A 19866-nucleotide genomic window follows, 5' to 3' on the forward strand; every position below is an offset into this window, starting at 1 on the left:
TCTGACCAGCTCAAGGTTGACTCAGCCTTCCATCCTTCTGAGGTCGGTATAAATGAGAACCTAGATTGTTGGGGGGCAATGTGCTGAATCTGTAAAACACTGTGAAGCAGTATATAAGTCTAAGTCAGGGGTAGTCAACCTTGGCTCTTTTATGACTCGTGGACTTCAACTCCCAGAATTCCTGAGCCAGCATGACTCAGCATGAAACCTCTCCCTTTCTCCTCAGCATCGCTGGTTCAGGAATTCTGGGAGTTGAAGTCCACGAGTCATAAAAGAGCCAAGGTGGACTACCCCTGGTCTAAGTGCTATCGCTATTACTATAATGAAAAGTCTGCAAGTTCAGAGGGCAACAAGGACTCCCGGTTCAACCCTGAGATACAAATATTCTCTTCTAAAGACATTGTTATAATCACAAATAGCTCCGTGTTACTACAAAATCAACATTTCCACAAACTCTGGGAAAAGGTTGCTGAGTACAGGAATGGGATTTTTTTTCCAGTCGAATTTGGCAGTGTTTTTCCTATGGGAAGACTGATTTTCTCTCTCTCTCTCTTTTTCTGCTATTCAATTATTTTTTTATTGGCTGACAACAGCCCCATAAAACAGGATAAGTTGGGAAATGCAAAATATGTCCACTGGAAATCCTATGGAATATATTCTAATTGTTCCGTTTTACCAATCCAAATGAAAAATAATAACTTCTCTGATCATTTAAAATAGGAACCCCTTCTTTTGTGGGTTGTGGGACAATTGCTGTCAATGCCCACCTCTTCAAAAAGACGGTGTCTACGTTCACACAACAGCCTTAACCAGTTCAGAAAATGCAGGAAGTGGCTTATTTCAGCCATCAGGTTAAACTTCTGTGATGAACAAAGCTATTTTAAACCTTACTTTACTTTTTTTTAAAACAACCAAGACTGAAATCCAGTCCAATCTGCAAAAAAAAAAAAAAAAGATAAAGCTACTGACCTATTTTTTAATTATTAAATAGCTTATTGATTATTTAAAAAACAACAACTGAGCATTCCACATTAGGTCCAGGGAGAACTGAGTTCTCATCTTTCTTTAGATTCAAATGCCAGCTAAGTTGTTTTGGGCTATCTACAAGTAGTCCTTGACTTATGACCACAATAGGCTCCAAAATGTATGCTGTTAAGTGAGACATTTGTTGTGAGCTTTGCCCCATTTTACGACCTTTCTTGCCACAGTTATTAAGTGAATCATTGCAGTTGTTAAGTTAGTAACACGGTTGTTAAGTGAATCTGGCTTCCCCCGTTGACTTTGTTTGTCATAAAAGCTGATCACATGACCCCAGGACATTTCAACCGTCATAAACATGAATCAATCGCCAAGCATCCAAATTTTGATCATGTGACCATGGAGATGCTGCAATGGTCCTAAGTGTGAAAAACGGTCATAAGTCACTTTTTTCCAGTGCCGTTGTAACTTTGATTGGTCACTAAATGTTGTAAGTCGAGGACTGCCTGTACTCTTTACTTTAATGAGACAGGGTAGTTAAAAAAAAAAAAAACCTATCCCGGAAGAAAGTATTGGCAAATCACTTCTGAAAATGTTGCCAAGGAAACGACATAGTCCTGTTATTACGGCCATCTGATTGATAAAAACAGAGTGCTGTTACATAATACGATTATTATAGGTTACAGAATTTATTACACATTATTAATTCCCAGTTTTGAACAATCTGAATAATGTGAACCAAGCAAAAGAAAAAAGAAAAAATTCAGAGAAGAGCAACTAAGATGATCAAAGGCCCGGAGACTAAAACATACGAAGAACGGCTGCGGGACTTGGCCTTGGCTAGTCTAAAGAAAAGAAGAAATAGGGGAGATATAATAGCAGTGTTCCAGTATTTGAGAGGCTGCCACATGGAAGAGGGGGGCAGGTTGTTCACCACAGCACCAGAGGGCAGGACGAGAAACAACGGTTGGAAACTGATCAGAGAGAGAAGCAACCTAGAATTAAGGAGAAACTTCCTGACAGTGAGGACAATCAACCAGTGGATTGGCTTGCCTCCAGAAATCATGGATGCTCCATCAATGGAGATTTTCAAGAAGAGACTGGACATTCACCTGTTTGGGACGGTATAGGTTCTCCTGCTTGAGCAGGGGGCTGGTCTAGAAGACCTCCAAGGTCCCTTCCAGCTCTATTCTATTCTATCAAATGGCATTTAGTAAAACCAGCAGTCCGTACCTATCCTGCTTCTGTTCAAGATGGGAATCTATATAGAAATATACAGGTTGTCCTCGACTTATGAACACAAATGGCACTGAAGCGACACCGGGACACTGCAAACGTCACATACATACATGCTAGTTGCCAAATGCCTGAATTCTGATCATGTGACCAAGAGGATGCTGTGACAGTCGTAAGCGCAAGGACCCATCGTAAGTCATTTCCTTCAGTACTTTTGTAACTCTGAACGGCCGCTAAACAAGTGGTTATAAGTCGAGGACCGCCTGCTTGTATAGGATATTCTTCTTATAGTGTCATCCCTGACATTGATTGGCTCAGCTGCTGTGACATCATAGAGCAATCCCATCTATCCTGAAAGGAGGAAGAATATTTATAGTCTAATCTTCCGAAACGGCAGGGATAAACATCAATTTGGCTGGAATTAGTTGACTCTGCAATTCGAAAAGGTGAAAAAAATATATGTGTGGAATTAGTTTTGAAAGATTTCATTTTACAGAGCAGTGAAAGGGACAGATGCTTGGGGAAAAAAATAACTGCAGAAACTCCAGGAATGGAGACATTAAAAAAAAAAAAAAAAAACCCCACCCCAATAGATTGCATTTCATTTCACTCGGTTTTGGGATTCTCCCAGCATTTTAATATTTTCTCCTGGTGCTTAAAATCTCTGGTTAGTTCCCGAAGGGCTTTTATGACAGCAAAGGGTACCCATACTGAAAATACAATTACTGTACCACCTTAAGTGAGTTGATTTCCAAATAAAATGGCTTGGTTGATGGGGAGATGGAAATTTCAGCACTGATAGCTTATTAAAAGAAGAACGTGAAAATGGATTTTTGGGTGCAAAGAAGATGTATATATTTCTTACGCATGACTGAACCGGTTACTTGCAAATCTCAATCCCACCCCTCACTCTTTGTGGTAAATCACCTCTTACCTCTTACTTCAGAGGTAGACTGCATCTAAATAAGGAGGGTCTTTTTTTCTGTTTATTTGTTCTTGCCATGACTAATGCTCACTCTAGACCCAGTATCAATTATCCTCCACATTGGCATAGTTAGTAGTTGGATCTTGCACTGAATGACAAACTATCGGTCCAGATAAGAATAATGGTTTGGGGAAAAAAATCATTTTATTGGTTAACATCAAGTGATGTTTCCTTTTGGCTCAAGCTGTTTCTTGGAAGTTGGAAACGATCGTCAAGACGAGGTGCAAAGTAACCTCTTAAAATTTCTTAACTTAATAATTAACTCCGGCTTTGGATAAAACGTGTATTTAGCCCATTATTTTATTTCCAACAATGCGGAGCTCCGAAGAATCGACCTTCCTTTATTTGTCCTTGGCGTTTATTGCTTAGAGATAGACTGCCTCTGAATAAGGAAGTTCCGTTTTCTTGCTACAGATTAAAGCTCCTGATAAATCCATACTGTTCACCGACCCTTACCGAATCCGGTTTGAAACATTCCTCTTTCGCCCGCTTTCTTTCTACTCTGCCTATGTTTTGAGATGCTTTCCCTTTTCTTATTGCTCACATCAATGGACAATGACCCGTCCTCTCCGTCCCTCCCTGGCATCCTGGATCGCCTGCACTCTGCACACCCTCAGAGACGCTCTGCACCGGCTCCGTGCTCTAATTTCCATCTGCCCCTCCGTCTGCTCGGAGCTCCGTCTCCGACCCGCTCCTATCCAAGCCACTGCTCTACTACCGGAAGGCAAGACAAGAAGCACTGGGTAGAAACTAACCAAGGAGAGAAACAACCTGGAATTCAGAAGAAACTTCCTAACAGTGAGGACAATTAATCAGTGGAACAGCTTGCCTCCAGAAGTTGTGGGTGCTCCATCACTGGAGGTTTTTAAGAAGAGACCGGACATACACTTGTCTGAAATTGTGGGGGTTGGACTAGAAGACCTCCAGGGTCCCTTCCAGCTCTAATTCTGATTGATTGATTGATTGATTGATTGACTGACTTACTGACCGACCACCTCCTCCGCCACGTCCCGATCGCCCTTCTCGCCTCACCTCGTCTATCTCCGATCCCTGGCCACCTGTCTCCTCCGCCCTCTGTGCGTGCCCAGAGGCCACGTGCTGAAACCGTCGCCTTTCGCTTTTTCTCTCTTGCTCTCTTTCGGACGCGTCCTCGTCGCCATCGCCCCTCTCTCCCTCTCATCACTCGGGCGACCCGTTTGAGTAACCCTCTTTGCCCTGCAAGGCGGCGATGCCACCCTACCCAGAGGCGGCCGGGCGGCTCTCTCGGCCCACCGACCCGCCCTCTTTTGGCGGGTCCCCGCCGCGTCCAGCGCCCCCAGTGGCCCAACCGCGCCAAGGCAGCCTATCCCGTCTTCGCCGGGAAAGCGAGCGACAGGCAGAGCGCAGAGCGCGTCCGGGCACTGGATCGGCTGCAGCTCAAGCAGCGCCCGGCTCCTTCCTCCGCCCCCGACGCTCCCATGGGCGGGCCCTGCCCGGCCCCTTCCCTCCCCTCCTAGGCGCCCCCAGCCCTCCTGCCCACTTAGGGGCCGGGGGGGGCGGAGGGGCCGGGCGCCCCAAACTTTGCCCGCCCACGTCGCGCAGGCTTCCTCTATGGAGTTGCGCCGGGCGCTCCTCTGCTGCTGGTGCCTGGCGCTCCCCTGCAGCCTTTTGCTGCTGCTCCCCGCGCCGGGCCGGGGTCACCCGCAGCCCTGCCACATCCTGGCTCGGATCGGGCACACGGTGCGGCTGGGCGCCTTGCTGCCCCGCGGAGGAGGCGCGCAGAGCCGGGTGCGCAACGCCTTGGCTCGGGCCAGCCGCGCCGCCGCCGCCGCCCTACCTTACAACCTCAGCCTGGAGGTGTTGCCCGGGGCTCCCCTCTATCGGGACCCGGCCTCGCTGGCGCGCTGGCTGTGCCAGGCGCTGGTGGTGCGAGGAGTCGCCGCCGTGCTCGCCTTTCCCGCGTCCCGGCGGGAGCTGCTCCAGGTGGATTTCGCCGCCGCCTTTCTGGACATCCCCTTCATCAGCATCAGGCAGGAACCGGAGCTGGAGGGCGACGATGTCGACGAGCCCCCCATGCCCTTCAGGACCCGGGTAAGCCTCCTTCGCCCTCCTTCTCTAGAGCCTCCACAGCCAGGGGCAGCCTGTCTTCCAGGGCCGCTACCGAGGAAAAAGAGCAGGGCAAGCCATCGTCCAGTTTGAAGGACGCTAGAAGCCTCCATATGCAGGTGCAGTCTATCTTAGACGAGGTAGATTCCTGGGGAGAGAAGACTGGGCAATTTCTGATTGCTGTGGCCCTCTGGTTGACTCATGTGGTGCCCAGCTATTGTAAAACGGAGTATTGTGATAATTGCTATTGATTTCCACATCCGTGAGTATTCATTCTTCAGGTTACCAACTGCTAGAAAAATACCAGCCGGAGAATTCTGTTGCCAGGGATGTTTATCTTTAAACCATTATTTACTACTCCCGTGAATTTCTATAGACACCAACTATCGACTTTCATCTGTTGGATTCAGGGAAGACCCGTCGTAGATCATCATTCTATATTTAGGGCAATGGTACCTATTGTAACCCAGCTCATGCACTGTAGTTCTAGTCCTCCAGCAGATAAGCTACCCTTAGATATGGAAGCTTGCAAGAATTCACCCATTAACACCCTCCCGTATCCAGAGTCAGAAAGAGACCGGGGGGGGGGGGGGAAGAAGCGTGTCGCCTTCCAGATGTTTTGGACTTCAGTTCCCAGCATCTTTTGCCAGTACACATCTGGGGAGCATCAGGTTGAGAAGATTGCAATAGCCATTTCTTGCTATGTATCTCATTTGGCAAAGAATAAATTATATGTGTCCTCATGTGGCTTTCCCATCTTCTGCTAGGTGGGGTAATTAAATGGAGCCAGAGAACACAGTAGCAATCTGCCTCTGTCATTCCTGGGGACAAAACAAAATCGATCATCACTTTCATTCCTTGCTTGTGGCATTATTGGAGTCATCGTCACTACCCAGTGTAGGGAAGTGGATGTTAAAATTTATTCATTAGATAGTTTTTCTCTGTTTCAAATCAAGACAGCTCTTCTTCAACGGTTATGCACCGTGGGCTCCCTTATTCAGAGGCAACCTATCTAAATGTTAGGTGCTAGGAACTGGGGAGCCACCATGTTCAAAGATGGTTTACCCCATAAATTATGGGTCAAAGGAACTAGGGCACAGGTAAGAAAGAATATTGCAGGACACCAACCCTATTAGCTCTGGAATTGGTGAGAACTGGAGTCAGACATAAATCAATAAGATTGAAGATTTCTAATTTCTGGAAGAACATCTCATGATACAGAGAAACATAGGAAATTGAGTCGTGTAGCTCAATACTGCCTGTTTGAGCTCTTTGAGATTCCTGATGTACAGTATGGGTTTTCCAGCCTTTCTTGGAAATGCTTGGACCTGAAGCGGGAGATTTTTCCCAATGATGCTGTTGCTCTGATCTCAAAGCACAGGGTGCTTGTTGTAGCCTTAACTCTTCCTTAACTCTTAAGAGAGAAGTGGCAAGGAAGTAACAAGCAGTAGAGAGAAAGCAGAGCTGCTTAACTCATTCTTTGCGTCGGTCTTCGCGCAAAAAGAAACTATAGCCCAACCTACCAAAAACATAACTGTAAAAGACAGACTAGAAATAAAAATTACAATAAGCAAGAAAATGGTTAGTGAACATCTATCTGATCTTGATGAATATAAATCACCGGGACCTGATGGATTACATCCCACAGTTCTGAAGGAGCTGGCAGATGTTATCGCAGAACCATTGAACCATATCTTTCAAAAATCCTGGAACACTGGGGAATTACCTGAGGATTAGAAAAGAGCTGATGTATTTCCCATCCTCAAAAAAGGAAAAAAAAAAAAAAACAGACCCAGGAAACTACAGACCGATCAATCTAACATCAATACTTGGGAAAATTCTGGAAAAGATAATCAAAAAACAGATCTGTGAAACAAATAACATCTAGACATCTAGAAACAAATAAAGTTATAACTAAAAGCCAGCATAGGTTTGTTAAAAGCAGATCATGCCAAACCAATCTTATTTTATTCTTTGACCAAATAACTAAATTAGTAGACCAGCAAAATGCTGTGGACATAGTATACTTAGACTTCAGCAAGGCACTTGACAAAGTAGATCACAACCAGCTTCTTGGTAAGCTAGAAAAATGTGGGATAGACAACATTACAACAGATAGATTTGTAACTGGCTGACAAACCATACTCAACAAGTCGTCCTTAATGGTACTACATCTATATGGAGGGAAGTAAGCAGTGGAATACAACAAGGTTCTGTCTTAGGCCCAATACTCTTCAATATCTTCATAAATGATTTAGATGAGGGCATAGAAGGAGAATTCATCAAATTTGCAGACGACACTAAGCTGGCAGGAATAGCCAACACCCCAGAAGACAAGCTCAGGATCCAAAAAGATCTCAACAGAACAATGGGCCCTGTCCAACAAAATAATATTTAATGTGGAGAAAAGCAAGGTTTTATACATAGGCAGGAAAAACCAAAGGTACAAGTACAGATTAGGCGAAACCTGGCTCAAAAATAGTGAGAGAGACCTTGGAGTCCTAGTAGACGATCACTTAAATATGAGCCAGCAGTGTGCGGCAACATCCAAAAAAGGTAATACAATCCTTGGTTGTATAAGAGAGGCCCAGAATCAAAATCATGTAAAGTATTTGTACCGCTTTATAAAGCCTTAGTAAGGCTACACCTGGAATACTGCATCCAGTTTTGGTTACCACATTATAAAAACATGTTGAGATTCTGAAAAAAAAAATGCAAAGAAGAGCAAATAAGATGATAAAATGCCTGAAGACAAAAACATGAAGAACAGTTGCAGGAACTGGATATGGCTAATCTAGAGAAAAGAAGGACTAGGGGTGACATGATAGCAGTTTCCAGTATTTGACAGGTTGTCACAAAGAGGAGGGGGTCCACTTATTTTCCAAAGCACCAGAGGGAAGGACAATGGATCGAAACTAATCAAGGAGAGAAGCAACCTGGAATTAAGGAGAAACCTCCTAACAGTGAGGACAATTAACCAGTGGAACAACCTTCCTCCAGAAGCGGTGAATGCTCCAACACTGGAAGTTTTTAAGAAGAGACTGGACATCTTTTGTCTGAAATGGTATAGTGTCTCCTACTTGAGCAGGGGGTTGGAGTAGAGAGGATCTTAAAGATCCCTTCCAGCTCTATTCTGATTCTGATTCCCTTGATGATCCTATTTCCAGCATGTACATTTCCCCTATATAAGATGAGATTGTTTGAACCATAGACTGTCTTGCTCTCTGTTCTTGAATCACACACAAAGCTGTTGCAATTGGAGAGATAGCTTTTCAGCCAAACGATGGTATCCCCCCCCAAATAACAAGTTCTAAAAAACCTTCTATTTAAAAGCGCTGATGTCTCTATTATTTTCATATTTGTTGCAAGCAGTTTATATTTTGCTGAACAAAGGGAGTTTTCCAAAAAGTGGAAGTTTTGGTTCTCTGTTACTGCAAGCTGGGTTCCAGTGGATCTTTGTTCCTCTTAGCAATTGCTATTCCACGCAGGGATCTAGGGATTCTTTTTTTGCTGTGCCTTCTGCCTTTCTTCCTCAACATACAGCTACTCCAAGTCAGGGGTCCCAAAAAATTAGATCCCCACTAGGTGCTGCCTATATTTAGATTTAGGTTTTTAAAAAGAAAGCATACGCATTTGTTAGACCTTTGTAAAGGAAAGCTGTTTTTTTCTATGTCACACAATTATTCTATTTAATAGATGAGAATATAAATAGCTCAGGATTTAACAGTGGAATTCTCGGTGTTCAATGATTTTGGTTATTTACTTGCAGAAGTTATGTTATCCATCATCAGTGCGAGTGAGTGTATACATATATACACTCCTTCCGGTTTGTATACAGTAGCTTGCCCTGCTAGTGTTGGTGGTCTTGTTGTCTTCTTCAAGGTAGTTCCTTGGTTGGGGTATTATTTTCTGTTCAGTTGTTTGTCTGGTATCAATCCTTGTTTATCTGGTGTTGGAGAGTACGTGTCAGTGGTCTTTTTGTTTCCTTTCTGAGCTGTTTTATTGCCTCTTCAATGGTATGTAAATGTGATTTATCTCTGTCTGTTGATGGATATTTAACATAGTGTGGACTGACAGCAGCTTCTGAGATATTTTAGGGACAGAAATAGCTTTCTTCTGCAGATGTGCAGCTGCAGGTATGTAGATGCAGAGGTGTGCCATTCTTATAGCCCTTTCCCACTTGTGAACTCTCCCCTGCCTCCTAATAGATCATACCACTCCTCTTTTATCTTCACAACAACCTTGCAGGGTAGGTTGAAGCATAATCACCGGCTCATGTCCAATCAGTGAAATTGATTTCAGAGCTGGGATTTTGGCCTGTTGTTTCTCAGTTCTACCTCTCAAGAGAGTGAGCATCTAGATCAGAAGTGTCCAGCCTTAACAAGTTTAAGACTTGTGGACTTCTATTCCCAGACTCCCCAGCTAGCTTTGCTGGCTGGGGATTTCTGGGAGTTGAAGTCCACAGGTCTTAAACTTGCCAAGACTGGACACCCCTGATCTGGGTGTTATTCTGCAGTGGCATACAGAAATCCCTCCTTGTGGCCCAATTTACAACTGGAGCGTTCCCCAAGGCTAGAAATACAGCTTCTCAGGGATCAAGATTCTGTGCAAAAAAAAACAACAAAACACGGGGTTGGTAGCAGAGCCCTCTTTTGAACCATGTCCACTTTTATTGGCACACGGCCACTTTGCTTTAGCCCGGCTGGTTTTTGTCTAACACTCCCCGTCCTCTGCCGCTCTGCAGTAGCCTGCAGATGATAGTTAAGAAATGGGTTGGGTTTGTAAAGCCAAGGAGGACGGGGAGCTGCTCAGGAACAGGGGGGGAGGAAGCTCCTCCAGATACACCAGGTACCCAAAGCTGAGGTCGTTGGCACCCATGCCTGGCACAATTAAAGCAACTGGGGTATCTTGGAACAATGAGATCAACCGTGCATAGTTTTACCCACTCCATTGTGTGCCCTCCAGCTAAAACACTATTTGGGGAACAAACACGAGTTCCTGAAATCTCTAATGTCCCCTTTCTCCCCTTCAGGAAATTATTTACAGATTAAATGGGTTTACAAGGTCATGTCAAGATTCCAAAGGGATTCCCCCCCACCCACCCCCTTTTTTTTTCCAAATCACATCCTATTGATCAGATTCGAAAGCATCCTTTGTTCCTTGTCTCCTTCAACTCCCAGCAAGTAATTTCCCTAGCAGGCCATCTGTATTTCATATTCAGGCTCAGCGAAAACCAATTTCCTGCTGGCACATCAGTGGGAAAAAAAAAAAGGCACAGTCAGAACGAAAAGCTTGTGTGTGGAGTTTGCATTTAAAACCTGAGGGCATTTCACTTGTTCTCCGCCTGCTGCCCCTTACAGCTGGACATTTTCGAGGATCAGCAATTACGGCTATAGTAGTACCAGAGAGCCCTGGAGATTTTACTCATCCCTGTGAAAGGATCGGTGTCTCCAAGAGATGGAGAAATCCTCTGGAAAGCCAACTGATCTAGCAAATTGTCAGTTGCCGAGAACTGCATGGTTTCAATTTGGTTTAGATTGATGCTTTAGGCTCGGAGCACTTTACACCTTAATTCCAGTTGAGAGACTGGAATTGCAAGTGGAGAATTGGTAGGAGAGGTACGAAATATAAATAGAGCATGAAAAGAGAGTGGAACAGCTGTAATGAACTGTAGAAAGCGGCTGGGTCAACTTTCCCAGTCCGGTGAGCTCCAGATAGGTTGGGACTGCAACTCCCAGTATTCCCTACCTGGCACAGACACTAGGGATTCTGGGAGTAGTAGATCCACTACACCAGGGGTAGGCAACCTTGGCTCTTTTATGACTCGTGGATTTCAACTCCCAGAATTCCTGAGCACCTGGCTCAGGAATTCTGGGAATGAAGCCCACGAGTCATAAAAGAGCCAGGGTGCTGGGGTGGGAAAGGCTTAGGCTGGACCATCAGAGGATGCTGGGGTAATTCTTATTTAATCTGCATCTGTGGAATTCTATAGATTGGGATACTGACTCTATACTATCACCACCGTGCTAGGAAGTCCTTGCAGTACTGGGAACAGGAATTACTCAATGCAAAGGATTGGTGGTAATCCATTATGAGTTTCATCAACTCAGTGCATCTGGGAAGCAATTCAGTTTGCCTGTGTCAATATCAGGCATCCAGATCAACCAGGACAGCTTAGTTTCTCTATCTTGGCACCTTTAAGAAGTGTGGACTTCAGCTCCCAGAAGTCCCCAGCCAGCATGCGCCCATTTGGGGAATTCCCGGGAATTGAAGTCAACACCTCTTAATTAAACAGTGGGAGATTCTTTGCCTCTAGTTTCAGTTATGGTTCAGCTTGACTAAAGATTTAAAAAGATAATGGTGAAGAATTATATTCTGTCAGTGATAAATGGATCCTCCAAGCATAGTTGTAGTATACTGTACCTAAGTGACAAAAGAAGGAGTAAGTTGCATTTTTAAATCCTGGAAGAAATAGTATGCTATTCTTGATGGATCTTTGATCTGTTCAAGGAAGGCATTGCTTGATTTCTGGAGACCTCCAGAAATAGTCTGATATGTCCGTTATTTGTTAATATGAAACAAATAAGAAAAAAATGTTAAAGTCCTTGCCTTTCTCTTTTGAAAGCAATCTGTTGAAAAATGCAACTGCATACAAAATGGACGTTGGCACTTGAGAATGACCACATTTCAGGGTGTTTAAAGTGTTCTGATTGTTGTGCGATCTTAGCACTCTTACAACAACTTTATAAAGTTGGCCAACAGTATAATCATCCCCCTATTGTGAAAGGGTTCATTTCTTTGGAAAATCAAAGATGGGCAGATTTCTGATTTGTAGATTGACAGGCAGCTCAGAGACTTGCATCGAGTTTCAGCACGTCGAGTTTTTCTAAAGCCTCCTTTGCAATTAAATCAAGTGACGGAATGTTTGACACCCGACAGAGAGATGGGCTGCATTCACACACTGAGCTCAACCCAAATTTTCTGGGTTGCATAATTATCAACCATACAATAGGCTGTGTTATGCAGCATGCTAAGCCACGTGCATCCAAACTGATCCAGGTTTAACACCTACTTGCATGCATCGTGCCAATGTAATCTCCGAGTCTGGAGCTGACTTGGTGAAGCGTGTTGTACAAACATAGCTACTGCTGGTTAAAGCAGGTCGCAGTGTAGCAGATTGTAAAAATGAATTATCATACTCTAAATTAGCTTCCAATGTTCCTGTCTGGCATTATAAAGAAAAATAGAGCCTGTCCTATTGTGTGGGCATCCTTCATCTCTTACTAATCAACAAAAGCAGGCGGGTGATATTGATTTCGTATGGAAAAGAGCCCAGTATTGTAGCAAGATTTCTAAATACCATCAATTGGATTTCAGAGTGCTTAAAGGGACAGGTAATTCTCAATTTATAACCAGTTTAGGGGGCTGTTCAAAGTTACAACAGCACTCAAAAAAGGGATGTATGACCATTTTTCACGCTTACAACCATTGCAGCATCTCCACGCTCACGTGTTCAAAATTCAGGTGCTTGGCAACTGGCATGTACTTATGACAGTTGCACTGTCCCCAGGGTCACATGATCACCATTTGTAACCTTCCCAGCTGGCTTCCGACAGGCAAAGTCAACAGGGGGAGCCAGATTTACTTAACAACCTCATGATTTGCTTATTAACAACTGCAGTGATCACTTAACAACTGTGGCAAAAAAAAGCTCAAAAAGTGGGACGCAAATCACTTAACAACTGTTTTGCTTGGCAATGGAAATTTTGGGGTCAATTGTGGTCATAAATTGAGGATCCTTGCCCCAAAGACATAGCCAAGAACTGCCCTTTGTTTTAAGCTACATTTAGGGGGTCAAAGGTTTTGCAAAGGGACATTTGCATAGCAGATTTAATTGAAATTATTTTAATGACGCGAGATCATTAGAAGTGTTTAAATGGTTTCCTTCTCTCTTCCTCCCTTCCTCCACTTTTTGGAGCTGTCATCTGTCATAAATGAAGCAGAAAACACAAGTGTTAGGGGTTTTTTTCCCTCCGTAAATAGAAACAGAATTACAATCCACAACTTTTTAAGGGTTTTTTGACAACGGTCCCTTGTGTCGTGAAAAATACCTCCATTACAGAGGAGATAACTTCTGGATACAAGGTAAAATTATGTTATAGATTTCTTCCCTAGCAGCAAATGAAAGATGAGTCAAAACCTTAGTACAGGGGTGTCAAACTCAATTTCACTGAGGGCCGCATCAGCATTGCAGTTGCCCTGGGGGGGTGTGGCCAGAGTGGGTGCAGCCTACTGGGTGGGTGTGGATGGAGTGGGTGTGGCCTACTGGGTGGGCGTGGCCAGTTCTACATCATTCACGTCAAGAGTGCCTGTGGGGGCCTGGGCAGGAGTGGAACAGATCTGAGGGTCTCTGGCAGAAGAGGGTGGGACCGGGGCAAGTGCCAAGATGACCACCACAAAATTCTACGTTGGCTCCCGGCCAGCCTGGGCCAGGGCCAAGGCAGCGGGGGCTGTTCCCTCACTGTTTCCAGAATGGCTTCCTGGGCCACATGAAACCACTTCGCAGGCCGCATCCAGCCCCCGGGGCCTTGTGTTTGACATGTCTGCCTTAGTAGGTACAGGAGGAGACCCAGACCAGTGCAATTAAGGAAAAGATTAGCATTAAGTTTGGGTCAGATGCAGGGGTTCTGCAGGGCTAAGGTGAAAAAAGTCAAAATGTCAGCCAAAACTGTGACCTTTTTTAATTTGCATTGTGACTGCACCCACAGTTTGTAAAAGCTTCTCCCCCCCTGCAAAAAAAATCAAATCAACTTTTTCTGCTAGTTTTTATACCATTTTATATCATAATATTTTCGTATTTATATCATAATATTTTTGTATTTATATCATAATATTTTCGTATTTATTTCATAATATTTTTGTTCCACCATCCCTTTGAGGGCATTTTATTAGGAATAGTGATATGTCAGTTCTGCTTTTCCCCTCTCTTGTTCTTTGTTGGTTGGAGTTTGAGTGAGTTCAGGCTGAAAAATGTGCCTGTTTTGTCAACATAAACCCACTCTGCTTCTGCTCAAGCAGCCATTTGCCAAATGCTCTTGTGATTCCGTCCTTATTGCATTATACTCCATTCTTGCTCTTGAGACTTAAATCGACATCCCAGAGCGGGACACCTCTGATTTTATTCTCATAACAGCTCGGGTGGAGGACGAGGGTGGAAGTTCATTCTCCGAGCTTGAGGGTTGGTTTCCAAACATTTTGTTACTAGGCTAGGTAACATCTTCAGCGGAGTTTAAGGGATGTCAGTGTCGGTGTTCTTCTGTTTATAAGTGCCTCAGCTGTGGGTGTGTCAAGTGAGAGTCTTGTGATGGGTCAGGTGTGAATCATCAGAGAAGAGGTCCCCAATCTTTTGAGCACCAGGGACCATTTCCGTGGAGACAGGTTTTTCTGCGGACCGGAGGGGGCGTGGTTTCATGTACTTCCTGCGTCTTGCGGATGGGGATTTGCTTGTTTGCACGGACGGGTTTCTGACATGCCCGCTGCCAGTCCATGGACCAGGGTTTGGGGACCCCTGAGTTAGAGTCTTGTGATGGGCTGTTCAACATAACAGAATTAACAGAGGTGGAAGGGACCTTGGAGGTCTTCTAGTCCAATCCTCTGCTCAAACAGAAAAACCCTACACCATTTCAGATGAATGGCTGTCCAGTCTTTCTTAAAAACTTCCAGTGTTGGAGCATTCACCGCTTCTGGAGGCAGGTTGTTCCACTGGTTAATTGTTCTCACTGTCAGGAAGTTTCTCCTTAGTTCTAGGTTGCTTCTCTCCTTGGTTAATTTCCATCCGTTGCTTCTTGTCCTGCCTTCAGGCGCTTTGGAGAATAGCTGGACTCCCTCTTCTTTGGGGCAGCCCCTGAGATATTGGAAGACTGCTATCCTGTCCCCCCTCGTCCTTCTCTTCATTAAACTAAACATACCCAATTCCAGCAGCCTTTCCTTATATGTTTTAGCCTCCAATCCTCTTTGTTGCTCTTCTCTCTACTCTTTCTAGAGTCTCAACATCTTTTTTACATCATCAATGGAGAAAGCTTGATTTTCTTAATGACAGCATGAATCACTTAAAAACTGTAATGATTTGCTTACCAACCTCCAGTGTTGGAGCACCCACAGCTTCTGTAGACAAGTTGTTCCACTGATCAATTGTTCTGTCAAGAAATTTCTCCTTAGTTCTAGGTTGGTTCTCTCCTTGATTAATGTCCTAGGAAAGCTCTCACTCTAAAATCTGCTTACCTTCAACGTTCTTGGGCTCACGTTCCAATGTCCAGGTTTTACAACACAAAAATTCACCAGTCCCATCAATCCATACCTATGTAGCTTGCACCTTGTCACCCTGAGGCAGTTTCATTTACATTTGTTTTATAGTTTTGCTCAAATGCAGTGTTTCTCAACCTTGACAATTTTAAGGCATGTGGACTTCAACTTCCAGAATTCCACAGCCAGCATTGCTAGCTGTGGAATTCTGGGAGTTGAAGTCCATATGCCTTAAAATTGTCAAGGTTGAGAAACACTGCTCAAATGGGAACTTGCAGCGGTAGGCCATGGTTGCAGTTGTTCCTGAAGTTCTACATGATGATGATCCTTTACCTTGGCCATCATCAAGAAAAAGGTTCAATGGTGGGAGTCAGGCGGAATCACAGCCGACCAGAAAAGAGGCTCACTCATGCTCGGGTCTTGTGATGGGGAGGTCACATCCGGTCAGGGTCTTTGGGAGGTGAACTGCTGGTAGTGGGGGGGGGGGCTTGTGTGGGTTGGTTAAGGGTCTGTGCTGTCCCTGGTTGGCTGTGCAGTTGATTTGGATTCTGAGGGCTTCCTAGGCTGAGGGTTCTGACTTGAAACTTGAACCATTTTAACACCTTGGTTTTAAAAACATTGGGATGAAGGGAGGTGAACAGAATGATGGGAGTAAATGTATTTAGTTGGTCAAGGTCTGTGCTTTTTTTTTTTTGAAAGAAAATGCACTATTTTCTAAACTTAGCAGAAAGGTAACAGTGGAGGATGAGTAACCACTGAGTTTAGTAGGTTATTTTCTTAAACAGGGTTTCAGCTTCCATTAGTTATCTGTTCCCTTTTCCACGGCATCTTTGCAAAACTCCCAACAGCATCATACATAGTGAAACTGAAATTGCAAAGATACATTCCTTAAGTGGGGAAAAAATCTGGTTCTGGAGCTCAGCCACTTGATCTCCTCATTTGATCTGCTTTCAGAAAGGCTTATAATAATGTCATGATTTTCAGGCAAAGATCTGAGTACCCTAGAGATTTCTTGGGTTCTTTTAGGTCAGTGTTTCTCAACCTTGACAATTTTAAGGCATGTGGACTTCAACTCCCAGAATTCCACAGCCAGCAATGCTGGCTGTGGAATTCTGGGAGTTGAAGTCCACATGCCTTAAAATTGTCAAGGTTGAGAAACACTGTTTTAGGTGGTGTTTCAATTAACCATTGCTGTCTTGTGTGCATATAGCCAGAAGGGATACTTACCACAATTCATTTGGTGACCGTTCAGTGTTACAACGGCATTGGAAAAAAAAGTGACATATGACTGTTTTTCATACTTATGACCATTGCAGCATTCCCATGGTCATGATCAGGGGCTGGGCAACGGATTCATATTTATGACTGTTGCAGTGTCCTGAGGTCATGTGATCACCTTTTGTGAACTCCTGTCAAGCAAAGTCAACGGGATGTCAGATTCACTTAACAATCGTATTGCTAACTTAACAGCTGTAGTAATTCACTTAACAACTGTGACAAGAGAGGTCGTGAAACGGGGCAAAACTCGCTTAACTGTTTAGCTGAGCAACAGAAATTTTGAGCTCAGTTGTGATTGTAAGTCGAGGACTGCCTGTGCTGGAAACAGGCTAGGAATGGAACTGGCCATTAATCACCTCCTGAGAGTCTGCATCAAATTAGAGGGCAGAAAAATGAGACAGGAGATTTTTCTAAATTTCCCCAAGAGGAGAAATTCTCCAACAATTCCTTAAGGGTGAAGAAGTTCTGTCACTGCTTTTGGAGAAATCCCACTGGAAAAGTTTCCTTAGGGTTTAATGCAGTGGTTCTCAACCTGTGGGTCGGGACCCCATTTGGGGTCGAACGACCATTTCACGGGGGTCGCCAAACAACGCAGTCCGCCATTTTTTTTTCTCTTTTCCTTAGCTGTGCTACTCCCTTTTATTCTATTGGCTTTCAAAAACCAATAGGAATTGTCCAGGCTGTCTCTGCCCTGTTGAGCCCGCCAAAAGTCCCATTCTGCAAACGGTACTGCAAGTTGTCTGCAGTGAAGGCGAGCTGTCTGGAAGTTTTCACCCCTCCTTGCTGAACAACTACTAAAAATGTAAGTAAAAGAGGGCCAGGGGTGGGAGGTCGGCGGGCACAGGGAGGGTTGCTGGCGCACGTGGGGCCCGCCAGGTGCCTTACCTCCCTTGGGCTGGGCCAGCTGGTGGCCCAGCCGGTGGTCGGCCTGCACCGTCTTTGCCGCTTGCCAGCTATGCCTTGGCTGGTGCAGGGGGCGGCACCACGCATGCACGGCGCTCCCGGGCAGGGAAAGTCCTCGACTTACGACCGGTTGGGTAGTCCTCGACGTACAACCGGTTGGGGGTCGTGGCATTAAAAAGGTTGAGAACCACTGGTTTAATGGAAAGAGGAGAAATCAAGTGCTGCAACTCTACAGGTGAAAGAATTTTACAATATAAGCCAGACCATATACTTACTCGTTCACTCATGCATATGCGCGCACACATACACACACAAATCCCTGGACTGCCTTATCACACAAGGAATGAAAGAACACCACATTTCATGCATAAAATCTCTGAAAGCAAATTGGATGGCAAATGCTCTTTCATCTGACTTAATAAGAACTGATAGGAGAAGCATGCAGAATTGCTTGGTTTTATCTGTCTGTATACTACTAAAACTCTCGTCGTGACCTTTAACTGGATGAAATAGAGCACTATAGGGCAACAATTTTTGAACCAAAGTACCTAAAATGGGATGACTTATAGAATTCATCCAAAATGTGGAACATATAATTCCTGAGGGAATGAAAATTGGGCAAGTTGTGGCTGCTTCAGTGTGACTGGCTGCTGCTGCGATGTCATGATCTTCATTTTCAACATTCAGTGACAGTTTCCCAGACATTCTAGCAATCCTTCACTCCCTTTCCTACCTATCAGCAGCCACCTACCTGCCTGCTGGAAAGATAAAGGGAGGGAGGGAGGAAGAGAGGGAATAGCTGTGTAGCTCATGAAAATATATACCTCTAATAAAATGTGACCTTTCATAAACACAATTCTTGTTAGAACTAGACAATCTGTGCCCCACTGGGTAATCATTTCCGAGACAGTTCCCTATTTAAAGAGAAACAGAATGACCAAGGGCAGGCAAAAAAAAGTCATGGAGGCAGGAGTGACTTCCGACTTCCTGCTGGTTCCCCATTAAATTTCCTTGTGGGAATCTGGCAGGGAGCATTCTTTCCTTCCTTCCTTCCTTCCTTCCTTCCTTCCTTCCTTCCTTCCTTCCTTCCTTCCTTCCTTCCTTCCTTCCTTCCTTCCTTCCTTTCTTCCACAGTTTTTAAAGCTGTCAAAACATTCAGAATCTGTCAATGGAACCAAGATGGAGAGTCACCTTTTGCTGCATGAAAGCCCTAGCTTCATCTGGCTGTGCGCACATGCACGCGCGCACGCGCACACACACACACACACACACACACACACTATCTGCAGTGTCCCCTGGATGACAAGTAACCTCCAGATTCCTTCCTAGTTCCCTCCCTCCCTTTCTTTCTCCTTCCTTCTTTCCTTCCTAGAGCTTTGTCCAATTATACTGCTGAATTTCCCCAAAACTTTGCATATCATTCCATCCTATACATTCCATGACCACCTACCCAAAGCAAGACAACTTGGAAGCACCAATATCAGTTCAGAGATTCATTCAGTCATAGTAGTCAACCCTCCTCTGTGGGAGCACCCTTGGCCCATTGACACAAGCCTTTAATCAACTAATTATTTCTGCTATGAATACCAGCCATTCTCTTTGGCCCACTCACTGGCTTCAGCAAAATGCTTCCAAGCATACCATCTGCTTCCTGTCTTACTCTTGTTTGCAAAGTGCTTTGTGGGCATAACTGCTCGGCATGGCTTTGAGTTGTGGTAAATGCCTTAGTCATTCCCATTTTACAAACAAGAAAGCTGAGGGCCAGAGAGAGGAAGCAAAGAAGCTCGAGGTACAATTTGATGATACAAAGCAGTCTTTTTCATATCCAAGTGATTGAAGAGCCTTCTGACCATAGAAGGAAGGATGTGTGTTTGCTAAAAAGCAAGAAAGACAGCTAACTGTACTTTTGACTTTGATGATCACTCTGCTTGTTGAGATGTCTTAAAAAAAAAAAAACCATGCAAATCCCTGAAGAATGGGTCTCGTACTGCCTCTGATTTGAAACTCAAATTGCAAGCACAAAAAGAGTACAGGAAAAATGCCAAACCGTGACAAATGGAAAAAAAGGAGAATTGTCATGCTGTGCAGAACTACAAGAG

The 19866-nt window shown here is 44.4% G+C and overlaps 1 protein-coding gene across 1 annotated transcript in view; it reads left to right on the top strand.

Annotated features, from left to right (window-relative positions):
• Positions 1-4563: 4563 nt before the first annotated feature.
• GRIN3B (glutamate ionotropic receptor NMDA type subunit 3B) overlaps positions 4564-19866 on the top strand; it is a 48956-nt gene continuing 33653 nt past the window's right edge. The window contains exon 1 of the mRNA XM_039333038.1: positions 4564-5269. Coding sequence (XP_039188972.1) covers positions 4790-5269 — 480 coding nt within the window. The 5' untranslated portion in view covers positions 4564-4789. The remainder of the gene's footprint in view (positions 5270-19866) is intronic.

The sequence above is a fragment of the Crotalus tigris genome, unplaced genomic scaffold (genome assembly GCF_016545835.1).
Source record: "Crotalus tigris isolate CLP2741 ecotype Arizona unplaced genomic scaffold, ASM1654583v1 scf7180000024471.848039, whole genome shotgun sequence".
In the NCBI taxonomy this organism is placed as follows: domain Eukaryota; kingdom Metazoa; phylum Chordata; class Lepidosauria; order Squamata; family Viperidae; genus Crotalus; species Crotalus tigris.